The sequence below is a fragment of the Barbus barbus genome, assembly GCF_936440315.1.
Source record: "Barbus barbus genome assembly, chromosome: 10".
NCBI lineage: Eukaryota > Metazoa > Chordata > Actinopteri > Cypriniformes > Cyprinidae > Barbus > Barbus barbus.
In genome coordinates this window covers 7,713,113-7,734,440 of record NC_136738.1, presented here as the reverse complement: position 1 = coordinate 7,734,440, position 21,328 = coordinate 7,713,113, and the positions used below count along the sequence as shown (strand labels likewise).

The following is a 21,328-nucleotide window of genomic DNA, read 5'->3' as shown; positions in this document are numbered from 1 at the left end:
AATTTTCACATACTTTTAAAAATTCACCATTTAGTTGATCCTGACAAGCGCTCATCGTCAGTTGTAAACATGACGACTTTCTTCTTTCGCAAGTTGGTTTGGCGCAATGGCATTTTTGTTTTGGAATCACTTCGAAACTCCTGAAGTGTTTCCAGATAAGTGTGCCATATGCATCCGACGTTCCGTGGACGTGACGTATGAGGGTGAGACTAATACTCGGTAAGCACAGACTTTCCAAGGCCCACCAAAACTGAATATTACACTGGTGGCAGGGCAAAAGGTTTGGAAATAATAATAAAAGAATAATAAAAGATAATAATGTCTTATTGAGAAACAAAACCAAAAATCAGAAGATAGAAAATCAAGAACAAAAACTGCAGCAAGTATACACAATAACAGGGCCAGACTGGAATATAGAGCAGCAACTCAGTAACTGTCTCTATGGCACAAGACCAACCCACAAAACACAAGAGGAAAAACAACAAAATATAAAGGGAGGAAAGTACACGAGGGCCAGGTGAGCACAGTTAAGGAAACGAGGACAAGACTAGGGCTAAACAAGTGGGTGTGACCAAGGGAAACAAGGAGGTGGGATCACAGGAACACATGGCAGACACAAACAAAGACAAAGCAATGTGTTAAGACTCAAGACAAACAAAGAAACCTTAAACATTCCAAAGATTCCAAGATGGCGCCAGTGTACCTGGCTTGGCTTTACCTCGTCTCTCGTTTGTCTCAGTTTGGTGTACCTGTGGTACCTGTTCATCTGATGTCTGTGCTGTTCGTTTTATGCATGATTTTGCACTGGTTCCATGCAGCCTCAGTGCTCACCTACGATCGCCAAGCTTTGCTTAATATCAAAAGTTGAATGGGAGTGTACCGTGGATTGTGCCCTGTCCAGCATCCTCATTCTCATTCCTCGTTCAACCAACCAGCTGAAGTGTGCTCACCGGTTACCATGCTGTGTTCCTCCCGTAAGGAAGTGCCGCAGGAAGAGAGGTAATCGTGGTGATGTTTGTGTGAGAATCAGAAGGGCAATTGCATCTTCCATACAGTCTTCGATGGAATTTCCTCTGGATAGTGTAAGCTTGGAGGGTCTTCACTTGTCACAACATTCATGGGATTATAGATATGGGTTTTTGATCTCCCGGTTTTCCCAGATTTTCACTCCTCTATTTTCTCTGCTCCTCCACGTCTACGGATTCGTCAAAGAGGAGTGAACTGTTCAAATCTCTGCCAGCTGGACTTTGTTCAACATCTGAATCTGGACTTGTCAACACATCCTCCTTTGAATATGGCCTTAGTGAACACGTATGCAATAAAACTTTCATTCTACTTTTTTACGCGTTGGGATCTGGACATTTTGTTTTTGACTGAGACTTGGGTCGGTGCTGGTGACTTGTCAGTTTTTGAAGAACTTTGTCCACCGAACTGCTGTTTTATTAGTACCCCAAGATCTGCTGGTAGGAGTGGTGGGGTTGCAATGGTTTTTAAACAATCACTTAAAATTCAATCAGTTCCTGTTCTGACTTTTTCATCGTTTGAAGTACAGTGTGTGGCATTTCAGTCTACTTCATCCACGCTGTTCTGTGCTATCATCTATAGGCCACCTAATTTTGGAAGTACTTTTACAAGTGAGTTTTCTGAATTTTTAACTTCTATGGTTCCGTTGTATGATCATATGTTGCTACTGGGTGATTTTAATATACATCTTTGCTGCCCGGGGTGTCTTTGGTTGCTGAGTTTTGTAATATCTTGGACTCGTTTGGTTTTTCTCAACATATAAATCAAGCGACTGATGTTCTTGGTCACACACTTGACCTTATTATGTCATATGGTTCTTTTGTAGTTGATGTTGTCATTGATGTTTCCTTCTCCGATCACAAACCCATTGTTTTTAAGGTTCCTGCTGTGAGCTCTGCTACTGTGAATAAGCCTGTTGGTTTTTATTCTCATTTTATAAACTCACTGACTGTTTCTCAGTTCAGTGAAGATTATCTAGCTAATGCTGTTGAAACATCTATCTTGCATGCTGCAAAGGTGTCCGATGGGCCTGACGATTTGATTTCTCTTCTTTTACACAGTTTGTTCTAATATCTTTGATTCGATTGCTCCTTTTAAAATGAAACAACCAAAGATAAAATCTTATTACTGGTTAGATGACAACCCTCGCTCTCTTAGACAGGCGTGCCCTAAAGCAGAGAGGAGATGGAAGCATGATCGTCTGTGTCTCTTGAGATTTTTAAAGAGTGTCTGGTTAAGTTTCAGAGCGCTGCTAAGTCAGCTAGATCAATATATTTTTCAGAATTGATTACTGCACACTGGGGCTAGGTGATAATTCGATAACGATAATCCTCGATAAAACGATATGAAGAGTTCGATAAATGTTCGATATAATGTTAATGCTCCAAATGCGGAACGAAACAACGTGACTCATTTGAATCGCGCCACACGGATATGTATTATGTATATCTCAATGTATTTACTCGGTCACGCGAACACTAAACAGCGCTGTGAGATCCAGCGTGAAGCGCTTGAATTCAGCGATGAACACAAATGACTCGTGATTTAAACTAGTTTATAGCCAAACAGGAGAAGCACTGTGTGCAACGAGACAGTCAGAAGGCTTTTCAATCTACACATCGCCGTCATTTACCATGGATTTACTGTAGCAACACTCACTGCACCATGGTATTGTGGCAGAAATGTGGGATATTCACATTGAATTTTATTACAGGAGTAATAGTATATAATTATAGTATGTATTTGTGATGAAGCTATAGAATGTGTGCATTTAAACAGAATGTTTTTAGACTACTGTTTTTCATACAAACAGGCTACCTAAAAAACAGTAATATTTTTACCATGGTATTGAGGTGCTATATGTGTGGTTTTATCATGATTTAAATGTATACTACTATGGGAGATCATAAGCTTAATTAAAAAAATTATTAATTAAATTTAACCATAAAAACTGAGGTTGGTACAATTTTTACAGATGTTACTGATTTTAAAAATGAACAAAAAATTACCTCTGCATCCTAACTCAAGCTACTATCAAATGTGCATTTCTAAGAGACAAAAAAAGTGATTTATTATTATTATTATTATTATTAATATTATCAGGCAACCCAAACCTGTGTCTTGATTTGAAACAATATCACTCATTAGAACATGCAGAAACTAAGAAATACATTTTTCTATTTAGATATTTATTTTAAGGAAAATTAGCAAATGGAGCAAAATTCTGGCTTTAAACTTGAAAGAAATAAAGATTTGACATTTATCGTGATAATTATCGATATCGACTGATATGAAAAAAACTATCGTGATAATGTTTTTGGCCATATCACCCAGCCCTACTGCACACTGTCATAGACCTAGTGTTTTATTCTCCACAATAAATTCAGTAATTAATCCGAATTCCCAGTTTTCTAGGGAGCCGTCAGCAGGGCTCTGTGATAAATGTTTAAATTTTTTGTTGATAAAGTGAGTGCCATTCGTTTATCTTTTACTTCACATCTCTCAGACCTTTGAACTCGCCTACTAGTCGCAGCATTTATCGTCTAGTTATAATTACCGTCTAGTTTTGAAGCACTGAAAAAAACTGTTCAAAGCAGCCCCATTGAAGTCAATGGACGCTAGGCTTCAACAGGGAAATACACTGTGACTCTACGGGAATGTATGAGAAGGAAATCAAGTCAGCCGATCTGCGATATGTAGCTGATTCTGAACTAACTCGTCTTCGAGATGAACGTGTTCTAATGCATTTTTAGTCAATAAAATGTTAAAACAATAGTACATATTTGACCATTAATTTTTTGACATTACAGGGGAAGCCGAGCTTCCCTTGCAGTCTTAAAGAAATCCCCACTGCTTTACATGCTAATGAGCTCTGCTCACCCTGCCCCTCTCTTCTGTGGAAGAGCAAAGGCGATTCGCAAATAATCATAAAAAATATAAAGTGTGAGACTTACTTCTTCTGGAGGTGCAGCTGGATCATGAACAATGGGTACTGCTCCATCCTTGAGTTTTAACTTTTTAACTAAACCTGCCTTGAATTGTCCCTCATTCAGAAAACAGTCTGGAGCAAAATGATTTGCGCAGCCAGACATAAACAAATTTAGTGAAAGTGAAGTGATGTGTGGCCAAGTATGGTGACCCATACTCGGAATTTGTGCTCTGCATTAACCCATCCAACGTGCACACACAGTAGTGAACATACACCCGGAGCAGTGGGTAGCCATATTGCTGCGGCACCTGAGGAGCAATTGAGGGTTCGGTTCTTGCTCAAGGGTCTCACCTCATGGTATTGAAGGTGGAAGAGAGCGCTGGTTATTCACTCCAAAATCAAAATGGCTTGATAATTGAGACTGTTTAGGTTTTTGGGGGATTAAAAAGGGGCTTTTTATCGTTTTAATTTTTTTATCATTGTAGGGTGGTTGTGTCCACACACTGCCAAGACACATTTATAAACAAATGAAGATATTTGGCATCCAATGTCTCCTTTAAAATTAAAATATTATAATCTTAATTCAAGTGATGAAGGATTTCGAAAGTCTGACAGTAATCTACTGTAAGGTTAACCCTGTCTGTTTTACATCTTTGAAAGTGATTAACAGTTGAAAACATTAGGAATTTAGAAAAGTAATCAAAAAGTACATTAGTTACATTGCTTTAATAAAGTCATTGAAAAGTTACACTACTTATTACAATAACTTGTAATCTGTAACCTATTACATTTCCAAAGTAACCTTCCCAACACTGACGATTGTTCAGCTCATATCTCAAATATTCTGGGACCGCTTCTTTTTAACTTATATATGCGCCCTCTGGGGGATATTATCAGGAACCACAATGTTTCTTTTCATTTATATCCTAATGATACACAGTTGTACCTCCCGCTTAAAGCTGGTGATTCCATTCAACCATTGCTGGAATGTATCTCAGATATTTAAAAAAAAATTATAAAATAACTTTCTCCAACTCCGTGAGAACAAAACAGAAATTATTGTGAAAAAGAAGCTGGGCAATCATTTCCCTTCCATTTCCTCAGGAATCTGGGCATTATCATAGACTCAGAATTATGTTTATCCAAACAAATCAATTATGTCGTTAGGAACAGGTTTTATCAACTACGGGTCATCTCCAAGCTTAAATTGTTTGTCTTTTCAAGATTTGGAGAAGGTTATTCATGCTTTTATTACCTCACTTTTAGATTACTGTAATTCACTACACTCAGGTTTTCCTCAGTCATTAGCCCCTTTCACACAGTAATACCAGTAAATTGTTTCCACGTCTCCAGTTGGTACAAAATGCAGCTGCAAGGCTGCTGACTGGGGCTTAATCCAAATTTAGCTTCGCTTCACTGGTTTCTGGTCCATTTTAGAGTTCAGTTTAAGATTCTGTTGTTTGTTTTTAAAGCTCTTAACAATCAAGCTCCATCTTTTCTTAAAGATCTTCATATCCCTTTGTCATCTACCAGACTTTTAAGATCCGTTGACAGGGCTCTTTTATCTGTCCCTCATGCACGTTTGAAAACTAAGGGTGACAGAGCCTTTTCAGTCACTGCCCCCGTCTATGGAACCAATTGCCTCTAGACTGCTGCCTTGCACCTTCCATTACCATTTTTATATCGAGGTTGAAAACGTATCTTTTCTCCTTAGCATTTTAATTTCACTTTATTGTTGTTTTATTGTCTGTCTTGTTTGCTTCTTTTGTGTTTTTCTTTTTCTCTTTTAATTTTTATTTTACATTGTTAAGCACTTAGCACATAGCTTTGCTATATGTTTAAATGTGCTAGATAAATATTTGCTTGCTTACACAGACAAAGCTGCCAGGGCAGAGCCCTGACACATTTTCTTGTGAGCATGCGTACACGCTGTTGCGCAACTTCACTCAATTACAGATACCGAACTTTATAAACACTTTTAATGTTCTTGGTCCTCGCTCCTCTTGCTCTCCCCCTCCCTTCTGCTCATACAACGGTCCACAGATTTTTCAGCCTTTTTCAAGTCTTAGGTGCAACCCGTCAAAGCAAACTAACTTGTTTTCTAATGTGAGGGCAGTCAGCAACAGCTGGCTTACATTGAGCACACAGACTAAAGCGAGATACATTAGAGTAGTTCAGAAGAAGTGGTTTTTAACAGCTTTGGACAACATGCATCTTCTGATTTGGAGAAGAAATGTTTTTGACTTATTCTTCGGTCTGTTTTTGATTGATCTCAAATGCAACAGCATAACAGGTAAGTTGCATTTCTTTATTTACTATATGCTAACTTAACTATGTATTATTTGAGTTTAGGATTTTGGGGTTTAATGATTTTAGAGTTAGTGAGTGATAACATAATATCATCTTTTCAGTAAGATTAAATCAAATTAATTTTGGTCATTTGTGTTTAACAAAACACAAATCAACCTTGATTCAGTTTTGAATCACAGCTCACTTATTTTCCAGAAGATATTTGTTTACTCACTTTTTTTCCTTTTGTGTATTTTGCAGGTGTTAAGATTATTGGTCATGATACATCAGTCAAAAAAGGAGGAAATATCACTTTGTTTTGTCATCTGACTGAGACAGAGGAGAATTTAACTCATATTGTCTGGCAGAAACAGACAAGAGAAAACCCTAAACAGGAAACCTTCTTAATCATTGACAAAGATGGTAAAACTGAACACAAAAATGATTTCAAGGTCAAATTTATTGGGAATATTAAAGAGAAGAATGGATCGGTTCAGCTGCTGGGAATGACACTGCTGGATGATGGGATCTATACTTGTATCTTCATATTTCCTAGTGGACAAAATCAGATGAACATCAATGTCATTGTACTTGGTAAGACTGTGAATGCTATTCTCTGATTTAAAGCTGCTTTAAAAGATGAACTTGCTTTGTAAATGCTTAAAGGATTCACCCAAAAATGACAGATTTGTCATTTACCCACCCATGTTCCAGCTCTGTGCAACTAAATTTCTTTTGCTGAACAAAGAAGACATTGTTTAACAGCACATAATGGACAGAATTTTCCGTTTTAAACGATTCATCATTATATTTCCTCTTACAGGCATGGTGTGTTTAAAGTAAAACTTGTGAACGTGAAATGGTAGTGCTTGTATGCACAATAAAAATAACATAATTATTTTCAATTTTGTTTTCAAACGGTCAATGTATTTGACATAAAAATTTAAATTGGAAAAACAAAAACTTAAAAAAACTTAAGTATTTCATTTTTATATACTGCAATTTATGAAAAATTATGAAATTATTTATTGTGACCCATACTCGGAATTCGTGCTCTGCATTTAACCCATCCAAAGTGCACACCACAGCAGTGAACACACACACACACACACACATACCGTGAACACACCAGGAGCAGTGGGCAGCCATTTATGCTCGGCAATTTATGCTTGCTCAAGGGCACCTCAGTCATGGTATTGAGGGTGGAGAGAGCGCTGTACATTCACTCCCCCCACCTACAATCCCTGGCGGCACGAGACTCGAATCCGCAACCTTTTGATTACGAGTCCGACTCTCTAACCATTAGGCCACGACTTCCCCATGTTTAAAACTCTACTTTTAGTAATAATCCAAACCAAAGCTGAAGTATTTCATCATGTTCACGTTGTTGACAATTCATCTATTGTCATTTTTTATTTCAAATGTAGTTCCTCCGGTGGGAAATGTTTCAAGGAAGACACATGTTTCAGGTCATGTCAGCATTATTTTGGCATCGTGTGTCGCTTTCAATGGCTGGCCTGCAGCAGAAATATTTTGGAGATTAGGAGCTCTGAATGACTCACTGAGGACAGAAACCAGCTACTCAGAGCACACAGATGGAAGCGTCACGGCTGTGTCCCACATACTTGGTGCACCATCTAAAGATTTAAATCAGAAGAAGATCCAGTGTGTGGTAAAACACAGCACACTGACAAAGGAGCTAGAACTTGACTACGTAATAAATATCCACTGTAAGTAACATATGCATTAACACTTTCAAACAAATTCAAACAAGTCATAAACTAGCTTAGTGCAAAAAGAATACAATGGCTACTGGAAAGGCTGAGTTGTGCTGGGCCTCTGTTTCTGGAATCTGTTGGTTGGTGGAGCTGGAATGCAATGGAAATTTCCTCCCTCTAGAAGAAGAAAGTTAAATTTGTCCTAGTCTACATAATGGTGGAAAATGACCAGATGTGAAACTTGATCGGCACAGATTCCCTCCTGTAAATGAAGCATGCCTAGATTCAAAACTACATGAACTATGTTTATGGTAAGTCACATATTATTACTATTAAAGTATTATTATTATTATATTTTGCAACTTAGATCCTCCAGAATTGGTGGTGATATCTCCTGATGATCCAACACAGACTCAAGAATATCTTTGTTCAGTGGATTGTAACCCAACACCAACCAGCTACCTCTGGGTCAAGTAATGAAATCATGTGCTTTTTAGTTTTTAATTCCTACACATTTCAGACACATTTAGATTTGTATGGCAGAGTTGCTTGTTAATTTTTAGGCATAGCTGTTTTGTTGTTGTACATATTTAATTTATAATATTATAATTATTTTTTTTACTCAGTTTGGATGATGGAAACTGATATGTAATAAGTGTAAGTGTAATATTTGGGAATATTGTATTACTCAAGACTTGGGAACATTTGGATTCAGAAACCAAGAAGTGTGGAATCGGACACGTAAAACAAGTAGGCTATAAACTATAAAAAGTATAAAATATAATATAAAATAAGATGACTAATTAATTATCATTATTCATCATTAAGTGTTATGTTATGCTGTTTAACGTTTTCAAGTTTGTGTTTTGCTTTTCTGTTTTACATTATCACTTGTATATGTGACCCTGGACCACAAAACCAGTCATAAGGGTACATTTTTTTAAATTAAGATTTATACTCAAAATCTGAAACAAAATCTGAAAGCTGAATACTGAATACTAAGCTTTCCGTTGATCGTCTCAGGCTACGCATGTAACCATGGTTCACTGAAGGGGACGAGACACTGTGTTAAAACGCTAGGGGAACGCCTGTGTTTGAGTGCTCGAAACACGGGCAGCATCTCTAGGCAGTTGATGTGCCACGTGAGATGGCGACCACTCCACAGACAGTGGGCAGAGTGGCCATCCATGACCGCTCCCCAACCGGTAAGGGATGCGTCCGTCGCTAGCATTACGCAGCGACAAGGAGCTCCCAGCACCTGGCCCTGAGACAAGAACCAAGGGTGTCTCCACATGTCTAAGGCACGTAGGCATCGCCGCGTGACTTTGATCATGCGAAGTGGGTTTTCCCTCGGGGAGAACCCCTTGGTTCTGAGCCACCACTGTAGGGGTCTCATGTGCAGCAGGCCAATAGGTATCACGTTGGACACAGCTGCCATCAGACCCAGCAGTTTCTGAAACTGATTGACAGTGAGTGACTGGCCTTCTCTCACTCTCTTGACTGACGTGAGGATCGACTCGATATGATCAGGGGACATGCGTGCCTGCATCGTGGTCGAATCCCACACCACGCCTAGATAAGTGGTTCTCTTATCTAGACAGACTTACCACATCAAGTTTACATTTACATTTACATTTATTCATTTAGCTGACGCTTTTATCCAAAGCGACTTACAATTGCTATATATGTCAGAGGTCGCACGCCTCTGGAGCAACTAGGGGTTAAGTGTCTTGCTCAGGGACACATTGGTGTCTCACAGTGGATTCGAACCCGGGTCTCTCACACCAAAGGCATGTGTCTTATCCACTGCGCCATCACCACCCAACTCAAGTCTGTCCTCCCCCCCTCACTTGACCCCTTCCAGTTTGCATATAGGTCCAACCGCTCGACCGATGATGCCATCGCCACTGCCCTCCACCCAGCCCTCACACATCTGGACAAAAAAGACTCATATGTCAGGATGCTGTTCATAGACTTCAGTTCAGCATTCAACACAATCATCCCTCAACAGCTCACACACAAACTGGTCCAGCTGGGGCTCAACACCTCTCTGTGCAACTGGCTGTTGGACTTCCTGACCAGGAGACCTCAAGCAGTACGGGTTGGCAGTAACACATCCAGCACCATTATACTGAACACTGGGGCCCCCCAAGGATGTGTGCTGAGCCCCCTCCTCTTCACTCTGCTGACCCACGACTGCACACCGTCACACAACTCTAACCTGATCATTAAGTTTGCGGATGACACGACTGTGGTGGGTCTCATTAGCAACAGAGATGAGACAAACTACAGGAGCGAGGTGAGCCGCCTGGCCGGGTGGTGCAGTGACAACAATCTCTCTTTGAATGTGGAGAAGACGAAGGAGATTGTTGTTGACTTCAGGAGAGTACACACTCAGCATGCCCCTCTGACCATCAACGGTGCGACTGTGGAGAGAGTGAGCAGCACCAAATTCCTGGGTGTGCACATCACAGAGGACCTCTCCTGGACTAACAACACTGTAGCACTGGCCAAGAAAGCACAGCAGCGTCTCTACTTCCTCCGCAAACTCAGAAGAGCCAGAGCCCCGACCCCCATCATGTGCACCTTCTACAGAGGCACCATCGAGAGCATCCTAACCAGCTGCATCACTGTGTGGTATGGCGCTTGCAACGCATCCTGCCGCAAGTCACTTCAGCGAATAGTGAGAGCAGCTGAGAAGATCATTGGTGTCTCTCTCCCCTCCCTCCAGGACATTTACAGCACCCGTCTCACCCGCAAAGCCCTCCGCATTGCAGGTGATCCCACCCACCGACACACAGCTTCTTCAGTCTGCTGCCATCAGGGAGGAGACTGCGGAGTCTCCAGGTGAGGACCAGCAGACTGAAGGACAGCTTCATACATCAGGCTGTCAGGAAGCTGAACTCCCTCCCGTCCCTGACCCCCCTCCCCTCTTTTTACCCCATACAACACTGAACTCTGACACTATGAGACCCCCCCCCCCCCCCCCCCCCCTCCGGCTCCCCACACCCCCAGGACCAGCCACCCCCACCTACTTACAAACTGTGACCAGACCTCTCACTTGTGCAGCATTGGACTGATCACTACCTCATCCAGCATTGACTGCAAACTACCTCCTCGGATAGTCTCATAAAAAGACTGCTCTCTTGTCAATTTAACAGACTGACAAGCTCTTTTTGCACTACACACATATCTGCACAGTTTTTGTTTTATTTAACTGGTTTGCACTCTATCTATTCTGCCATGTGCCTTATGTCACTTTATCTATCTTTTTTATTTTTCTACAATGTCCTCAGACTGACAAGCTCTTTTTGCACTACACATATATCTGCACAGTTTTGGTTTATTTAACTGGTTTGCACTATCTGCCATGCGCCTTATGCCACTTTATCTATTTCTTTATTTTTATTTTTTTTCTACAATGTCCTTACTTATATAGCTATAGAGTTGTATGTACATACGTTTAAACTGTATTATCTGTATTTGAACGTGTTTAATGTTAACTGTTTACACCAAGGGTCTGAGGGTAACGCAATTTCAATTCTCTGTATGTATGTGCTGTACATGTGGAAGAATTGACAATAAAGCAGACTTGACAACTTGAAAACTCTGTACTGGAGATAGCACACTTTTCTTGGCTTTAAGTCTCAACCCCAGCTCTTTCATGTGTGCGAGAACGACATCTCAATGTCGAATCTCCAGTTGCTACTATTGAGCTAGAATCAATCGTTGATATAGTTGAGTATGCCCTGGCATCGCAGAAGAGCCAGAGCAGCATCCACACAGTTCGTAAAAGTGCGGGGTGAGAGTGCTAGGCCAAAGGGAAGAACCCGATATTGGTAAGCTTTGCCCCCAAAAGCAAACCTCAGGAAGTTCCTGTGAGTGGGAAGTATGGAGACATGGAAGTATGCGTCCTTTAGATCGATCAAGACAAACCAGTACTCGGACCTGATTTGAGACACGACCTGCTTGATAGTGAGCATCTTGAACTTCAGTCGCATGGCTGAGCTGTTCAGTTGAATCAGATCTAAAATGGGACGCAACCCTCCATCCTTCTTTGGAACTATGAAGTACCGGCTGTAGAACCCAGACTCCCTTTCGTGAGGAGGGACCACCTCGATGGCCTCCTACCTCAAGAGAGTGTCTAGTTCCTGTTCCATAACCAGAGCCTGCTCAGGGCGCACCAGCGTGGGAATCACCCCGTTGAATGGCGGCAGCGGGGTGCCGAACTGAATGGGATAGCCTTTTTATACAGTGTGCAGCACCCATTGGCACACATTTGGCAGTAGTTTTCACGCTGCCAAATAGTCTACTAAGGGAACCAGTCCCTCGAGATTGGCTGCTGGTGTACTCAGAGCTGCTAGCTCAGTGCCCTGAAGCGGAGGACCAGCAGGAGATGGCCGAACTAGCTGCTCTAGAGGCCCCTGAAGGGGCGGCGAGCTCCTCAGCTCCGCTACGTTTCCAGGCGGAAATAACTGAGGGAAGCGCTCACTGGAGAACGCTGCGCCCTGGAACTCTGGCAGGGTTAGCAGACTGATCTCCTGAGAGCACTGAGGAAAGATGGACACCGTGTAATGCGGTGTAATCCGCTCTTCCCCAGAGGGGCCTGCCCTCATAAGCCCTGGACCACGCCTGTCAGGGCTTCTTGGTCGAGGACTTCTTAGACTGAAGTATGGTCCATAGATCTGGCTTAGCCTTAGAAGTCCCCGGTAACACTTTATAATAACGTCCAGTTATAAGTAATTTATAAGTGATTAGTTAAATATTAACTAATCATTTACAAAACATTCATAAGCAATTAATAAGTGATATGCTAACAGTTTGTGTATGTTTTGTTAATTCATTTAAAAGTCATTTACAAGTAATTAGCTAATGATGAACTAATCATTTACAAAACATGACTATGCATTCATAGATGATTAATAATTGATATGTTAATATTTTTATCTATGTTTTGTAGAATAAGTTTTGAGTCATTTACAAGTGATTAGATGATGATGAACTAATCATTTACAAAACATAACTATATATTCACAAATTATTAAGTATATGCTAACAATTTATAAATATGTCATAAGTTATCTTTAAATATAGCATCATGAAATAATCAAACAGATCCTTAATGGTTAATAGTTAATAGTTAATATATTATTAATCACTTATAAATCATTGAAATGTCAACATTGTACTATTATCTCAATAAACATTATAAATCATTTACAAAGCTTTCTGCATCCCCTAATCTAAAGTGTAAACTACTCATCAGTTGTAAATTTTTTACAAACTTTATGGTTTCCAGTCGTGTGTGCGTAAATATATATATATATATATATATATATATATATATATATATATATATATATATATATATATATATATATATATATATATATATTCACAAACAACCTGTAACCTGGAAGGTTTGTAAAACATTTACAACTGATGAGTAGTTTACACTTTAGATTAGGGGATGCAGAAAGCTTTGTAAATGATTCCCCCATCTCCATGATAATCTCATGGAGATGGGGGAAGAACGGCAGGCTCCAACGTGGAGGTGGCGACTTAACACGCAGAAAATGCTCTTTGAGTTTTATTCTTCTGCGGTTCAGCCTGTTTCTCGGTGGGCCAATCGATGTTTAAATTGGCCACAGCGTGAGTAACCACCTCCACGAGCTCCTCATATTGGGGCAACTGAGGGTGTGACTCCTCATCGACACTTTCCACATCAACCTCCTTGGAGGAAGATAGGCGACGTGTCGAGCCGGCTCCCCGGGGGAAAGAAACCTCAGAGTATGCTTCTGACCCCAGAGAGCGGCCGCTGGATCTAGCAGGTGAGGAAGAAGATAGGGACTCGCCCATTTCCATTCCCTCTGCTAGATCCATCTGCGAACCCCACGAGTGCAGTCGCCAACCAGCACCGCGGGGAACGCTGGCGAAGGGTCCCTCGCAAAAAAGAGAGCCTTCCGGGAGCGAAGAGCACGCAGTGAGAGGCTCCCTCGAGAGCCGACCACACACAGACTGTGAGTATGTCCCGCACTGATGTAACGTTTGCAAGGGGGAACACACAATCTGTAATGTGATCTGCTGTCGCCCAAGTGCTTAGTCTTCTCAGCACTCTTTGACATTATGGAGCTTATAGTGTGCTTGTGTAAGGACAGACAACACTAAATAAGACATGAAATGACAGACACACACACAGAGTGGTGGTTGCTGAATGACAAAAAACTGACGCTGGTTCCACCGCACGTGCTTTTATGATTCCCGGTTGGTGACGTCACCCGCCTATGACGTCTCGCCCATCCATTGGACAGATTACACACGTGATTCAGAGCGCGTTCACACTGGAGGCGTTCCCCTAGCGTTTCGACGCAGCTCGAGTTCCTGGAAGGGAAACTATAATAGGACACTATAATTGGAAAATATTTGAATATCTGGAATCTAAGGGTGCAAAAAAAAAAACTAAATATTGAGAAAATTACCTTCAAAGTTGTCCAAATGAAGACCTTAGCAATGCATATTACTAATCAAAAATTAAGTTTTATTATATTTATGGTAGGAAATGTACAAAATGTCTTCATGGAACATGATCTTTACATAAATGGCCCCTCCTCCTCAGACTTGATGCACATGCAGGTTGCCAAAAAAGAGAGCCTTCCGGGAGCGAAGAGCACGCAGTGAGAGGCTCCCTCGAGAGCCGACCACACACAGACTGTGAGTATGTCCCGCACTGATGTAACGTTTGCAAGGGGGAACACACAATCTGTAATGTGATCTGCTGTCGCCCAAGTGCTTAGTCTTCTCAGCACTCTTTGACATTATGGAGCTTATAGTGTGCTTGTGTAAGGACAGACAACACTAAATAAGACATGAAATGACAGACACACACACAGAGTGGTGGTTGCTGAATGACAAAAAACTGACGCTGGTTCCACCGCACGTGCTTTTATGCTTCCCGGTTGGTGACGTCACCCGCCTATGACGTCTCGCCCATCCATTGGACAGATTACACACGTGATTCAGAGCGCGTTCACACTGGAGGCGTTCCCCTAGCGTTTCGACGCAGCTCGAGTTCCTGGAAGGGAAACTATAATAGGACACTATAATTGGAAAATATTTGAATATCTGGAATCTAAGGGTGCAAAAAAAAAAAACTAAATATTGAGAAAATTACCTTCAAAGTTGTCCAAATGAAGTCCTTAGCAATGCATATTACTAATCAAAAATTAAGTTTTATTATATTTATGGTAGGAAATGTACAAAATGTCTTCATGGAACATGATCTTTACTTAAATGGCCCCTCCTCCTCAGACTTGATGCACATGCAGGTTGCCAAATTAACAACACCAACAGACACAAGACCACATGACGATGAATGAAATTAAATACACAGTTTTTTCTCCAACTGGCAACCTGGGGTGCCGAAATACATTTGGGTAAACTGGCAGTGGGCAGGTTTCACAAACCATAACAAACAGACATTCCGGGCCGGAATGCACATTTTCAAAGGTGAATAATTGACTGTAGCATTGTTTTTCAGATAAACAAGTATGTTAACCTAGCATATTTCTTAAATATCTGCAAACATATTATGGTATTTTATGCTTTAGTACAGTCAAAATCCTACATACAGCACCTTTAATATCCAAAGGATTTTTGGCATAAAAGAAAAATCTATAATTTTGACCCATACAATGTATTTACAAATATACCAATGCTACTTATAACTGGTTTTGTGCTCCAGGGTCACATATGTCCATGTATATTATATTTATCACATGTCGGATTCACTAGTCTCCCTAATGTGTCTTTATTAACAGAGTGAATGGAAGTACTCCTCGTTCTGACAGCAACAAGCTTTTCATCCCAAAATCATCCTCTGATTTTAATGGTGTATACATCTGTACGGCATCAAACCAGTATGGAAGTGCTTCAGGTGTCCTCTATGTAAATAACACTGGTGAGTCACTTAATCTTTATATTTTAAAATTATTTTCAATTGTTTTTATGCAGAGTTTATAGTGGTAAATGTTTGTAAAAGGGGTGTTTCTTTAGCTGCTTCTATGACGGAAACCATCATAAAGTAAAATGTGAGGATTAAGGCCTGATCAGACAGAGAACAATAGCTATAAAAATAACTTTAATGATATTAGCATCCACTCCAACACACAATAACTTTCTGTTTATTATAAGTGTGTGCTACAGTTATTTCATCTGATGCTTTAAATACTCAAGCTGACAGTTCAATACTTGAACATCTTGTTATCATGGAAGATGTAAGCAGACTGCTCTCCACTCTTGTTCTGTGTTTTGTAGGATCCACTGATGACTGTTGGCTTCTTCTTGGTTTGGTCTTCAGCTGTGCCGTCCTGTGGATTTCTCTGGCCTACATATTGAGCAGTGGTGGAAAAAATGCTTCATGTTCCACACTCAAGTAAAATTACAGTAAAAGTAAACACTTAATTAGGCATCATCATGTGTAAACTCATGGTAAATGTCAGTCACAGACTGAGGTGCCGAGCAGTGCTGGGGAAGTTTACTTTAATATTTATCCATTTAGCAAAGTTTTTATCCAAAGTGACTTACAAAAGAGAATATATATATATATATATATATATATATATATATATATATATATATTTATATATATATATTCATGGTACACAGGGCCAGGTGTACTATATTAGGAAACCAGCTAGAGAAGACTAGAGAAGAATGTATTTTTTGTTAGAGTAAGTGTGTAGGTGCTTTCGAAAAAGCTGTGTCTTCAGCTGCTTCTTGAAGGATGTGATGGTCTTAGCAGTTCAGGTGTATTCAGGTTCTCTTTGGCTAATTGAAGACCAGACATGCTGCCACATTCTGGATCATCTGCAGAGGTTTAGTCACCCTGGTTGGAAGACCTAGACTTGAAATGACAAAATTGCAAGTTGTGCTGCATATTTCTGACACTAGACCACAAAATTTGTATTTGTAGCAATAGCCAACAATACATTGTATGGGTCAAAATTATCGATTTTTCTTTTATGCCAAAAATCATCAGGACATTAAGTAAAGATCATATTCCATGGAGATATTTTGTAAAATTCCTTCTGTAAATATACCAAAACTTAATTTTTGATTAGTAATGTGCATTGCCAAGAACTTCAGTTGGACATCTTTATAGGCACCCTCAGATTCCAGATTTTCAAATAATTGTATCTCGGACAAATATTGTCCTATTGTCATTTGACAAAAAATTGACCCTTATGACTGGTTTTGTGCTGCAAATGTGAACCTGCACGATCAGGATGTTGTGATGCGGGTAGAAATGCAGAAGCTAATCATCAAACACTATGCTTAGGTTCCCAGCTGTCCTGGTTGGTGTTGTTATGGTCACTGCGATTGACCGCGATTACTGACAGCGATTACCAGAATCTGTTTTTTGCATGATTGGACTTGTAGATGAGCTGTAGAAATATAATTGACTGGAATTTCAGAATGGTTTGCAAGCTGAATATCTATAACCAGTTTAGAATGTTACCAATGAATGGGACACTGTCTTATTCAAAGGCTGTTGGCTTTAATTAGATTTCCCCAAGAAACAAGCAAGAATTAACTCATGAATGGACCATCCACCATGATTTCTGTTCTGTCTGACAACAAAGCACTTGAACAGGACTGGTGAATTCAAGCTTCAAAAATAGGAAATTTCTGATTAATACCATGGATAAACAGGGCCTGAGATGCAAGCCTCTTCTAGTCTGCATAAATGACTTGTTGAGCTTCTATTGGTGGAAAGTTCTGTAGTGCTTTATTAAAACACCATTTCTACACAACAAACAAGCATCCAAAACTAGATCAGTTTGATTCATAACAGCGATCCACATTTCTATAATTGCTGATTTATCGAGCAATTACATTTTTATTTAAAAACCTGGAAAATACAATCAATTTCAGCGCTGCATTGTCAGTTCAAATAGTAATATCTGGAGGGGCTCATTTGAGCGTGATGTTTATTGATTACTGTGATGTTCATGTATCGAAGTCAAGTGTAAATTATATGTTTTCTGATTATTTGTTTGGACCTAAGTACGTCAAAAAATAAGCTTAACGAATATGAACTTTACCTACTGATTGCACTGCATTATTTCATTCTGTACGTTTTCTTTCCTTTGTATTGATTTTAAATTAAACTTTGTCTTTTTCATTCCAGTAATTTTAAAAGACTTTTACATTTCTGTTTTTCTTTGCCTTTTTCCTTGCCTATGTAAAACACCTATCACTGCGCATTGTGCACTATATAAATAAACCTGTCTTGTCTTGATGAAAAAGTACAAAAATGGTTTGATTGGTGACCTCCAAAAGAATGGCAGACTGTTGTGCTCTGAACTATTTTATTTGCCAGTGATGTTGAGATCTAAACTTAAATTTGCATTGTCTGCATAAGTAGGCCTAGTTTTCTAACTGCTGTTGCTCCAGAGTTATTCTCTATTCACGCTTGCCAGAGAAAAAGTGGATAAGAATAAGTGTTATCATAAACAAGAGATCATGTAGGGCAATCAAACCATCTGCAGGGCTTCAGTTTCATAGTTGATTTTGAGGACAACCCAGGAAAAACAATGTACTGAACTGTACAAATAAATCACAACAGGAAGTGTCCAACACAAACACAAAAAAAAGCCCACAGTGCTCAACCAGTGAACCGTGGGAAGTGTGTGCCGTGGAACTGACCTTCCAACCTAAATACATTTATTCAATAGTTTAAGTACTGTATGTGTAGTACCAATTTTAACATCTTGTCACAGGTATAATTATAAAATTATAAAAAGTTTCATGTTTCTTGCCATAATAAGCCATTGGCTAAAGACTTTTTAGATCTTATTGAGTTATTTAATTTAACACAATGTGTGGATAGCCCCACACACCAGCATGGACATGTGTTAAATTTGGTTTTATCATGTGGTCTACCTGTCTCTAATGTTGAAGTATGTGTTGCCTCTTTTTCTGACCACATGCCTGTTTTATTTTAAATATGTCTCTCTCGCAACCCCAAACCGAATGTCCCAACACGTCATTGTCGGACAATTAGCCCTGTAACTGCTGAGTTTAATAGCATCGATGGGGATTATTCAGTGTCTTCCTGAGGTCTTAATACTGATGATTTAACCTCCTTGTTTTACTCGACCTGTCAGAATAGTTTGGATACAGTTGCTCCAGTCAGGACTGTCCAATTTAGACCTGAAGTTCAACCATGGCTGAATGATGTCACTCGTGCTGTCAGAATTGAGTGCCGGAGAGCTGAACACCAGTGGAAGAATGATAAGGTTGCAAATTTCTCTAAACATCTTAATAGACAGTTTGCATAAATATCAAAAAACTGTTAGACCTGAAAACTACCATACCATAAGCCTCGTGTTCTGTTCAGCACTATATTAATGCTGTTTTGAATATTCCCCAATCTACCTGCCTCCAGTCCTCAGCCGTGATGTGTGAAAACCTTTTACATTTTGTTATTGACAAGATCGAGGCTGTTAGAGCAAACATTTATTTTCTTTCCGCTGATCCATCCATTTCTACTGTGTGTCCTGCTGTCTTTGATCAGTTTGAGTTTGTATCCTTTGCCTCTTTGCGAGAGAGTATTGGTAAAATGAAGCCATCTTCCTGTAGCCTGGACATTATCCCTCCTCAAATGTAAAAAAAGGCTTTTGAAACTATTGGATCCAAAATTCAATCTATTTTAAATAGCAGTCTTGCCTTGGGAGTGGTACCTTGGTCGTTTAAACATGCAATCGTGGAACCAGTGATTAAAAAACATAACTTGGATTCATTGGTTCTTGAACATTTTAGGCCCATTTCAAAACTTCCGTTTCTCTCCAAGATACTGGAGAAAGTTGTATTCACACAACTGTACTCATTTTTAAATTGACATGGTCTCCATGAGGCATTTCAGTCTGGTTTTAAATCCCTACACAGAGACAGCCCTATTGAAAGTTTTTAATGATCTGTTTATTGCCACTGACTTGGGTGACTATGATGTTCTTATGCTCCTAGATCTCACGGTTGCATTTGACACTTTAGACCATAACATCTTGATCTCTCGTATGGAGCGTTGTGTCGGCATTAAGGGTACTGTGTTGGAGTGGTTTCAATCATATTTGTCTGGCAGAAGCTTTTCTGTTCGCCTTTATGTCCTCTTCTGCATGTCTCTCGTATGGGGTCCCCAGGGCTCCATTTTGGGGCCTATTCTATTTTCTTTATATATGCTTCCTCTAGGATCCATTTTCAGGAAGTACAATATTTTTTCACTGTTATGCAGTGTAATGATATGATATACAATTATATCTGCCATTGAAACAAAAACATCCAAACTCTATAGCGCCACTTTTGTGTTGCCTTGAGGAAATTAAAGCCTGGATGGCAGTAAATCTTTTCAAATTAAATGAGGATAAGACGGAAGTTATATATTGTTTACTCCAGGGGGTGCCTGTGGGTCTCCTGACCTGGATTTATGTGTTTTAAAACCATTTGTGAAGCCCTCTGTAAAAAACTTGTGTGTTGTAGTGGGTAATGATTTTAAAATGGATAAACAGATTCATTTGGTAATTAAATCTAGTTTTTTCCAGTTGAGGCAACTTTCTAAGATTAAATCCTCTCTGTCTTTTAAAGATTTTGAAAGAATTATACATGTTTTTATTTCATCCCATCTTGACTACTGTAATGGACTTTATGTAGGCATTAGTCAGGCCTCCCTCACCAGACTGCAGATGGTTCAGAATGGAACATGAGGAACGGAACATATACTTTGGCTTTCTGTTAATTTTTTAATTGATTTTAAGATTTTAATCTTAGTTTTTAAATCATTAAATGGTCTGGCACCGACATATCTCTCAGAACAAATGCAGTCATATGCTCCGTCGAGGGGATTTAGGTCCGCTGACTGTTTATTGTTAGTTGTCCCGCGTGTAAGGTTGAAGAGCAGGGGTGACCGTGTGTTTGCAGTGGCGGGCCCTAGAATCTGCCTTTACATATTAGAAAGCCCCAAACACTTACTCTTTTTAAGTCTAGCTTAAAAACCTACTTTCATAGTCTGGCGTTTAACAGTGTGAGAGCTGCTATTTTAATTTACTTTTTTATTGTATGTTACTTTATAATATTTCATAATATTTGTTTTTTTACTTTATTGTATTTGTGATATTGTCTTATTCATGCTTGTTCAGCACTTTGGCAAATACTTGTTTGTTTCTAAAAAAGCTTTATAAATAAACTTTGACTTTGACTTTTCCACAGGTGCATGTACAATAATTGTTCACGATTAACTGAGCAAGTATGAAAAACATTGTTTTAACCCTTTCCAATTTGGATTTGACAAAATCCTGAATCTAAAAGTAGCCTG

The 21,328-nt window shown here is 39.6% G+C and overlaps 1 protein-coding gene across 1 annotated transcript; it reads left to right on the top strand.

Annotated features, from left to right (window-relative positions):
- Positions 1-6,095: 6,095 nt before the first annotated feature.
- LOC306876319 (nectin-3-like) lies at positions 6,096-16,394 on the top strand (the record flags this gene model as incomplete). The annotated part of the gene is made up of 6 exons (XM_079427402.1): positions 6,096-6,245; positions 6,503-6,835; positions 7,669-7,971; positions 8,327-8,432; positions 15,777-15,916; positions 16,273-16,394. The coding sequence occupies exons 1-6, from the start codon at positions 6,161-6,163 to the stop codon at positions 16,392-16,394; spliced, it is 1,089 nt and encodes a 362-aa protein (XP_079283528.1). The 5' UTR covers positions 6,096-6,160.
- Positions 16,395-21,328: the final 4,934 nt, after the last annotated feature.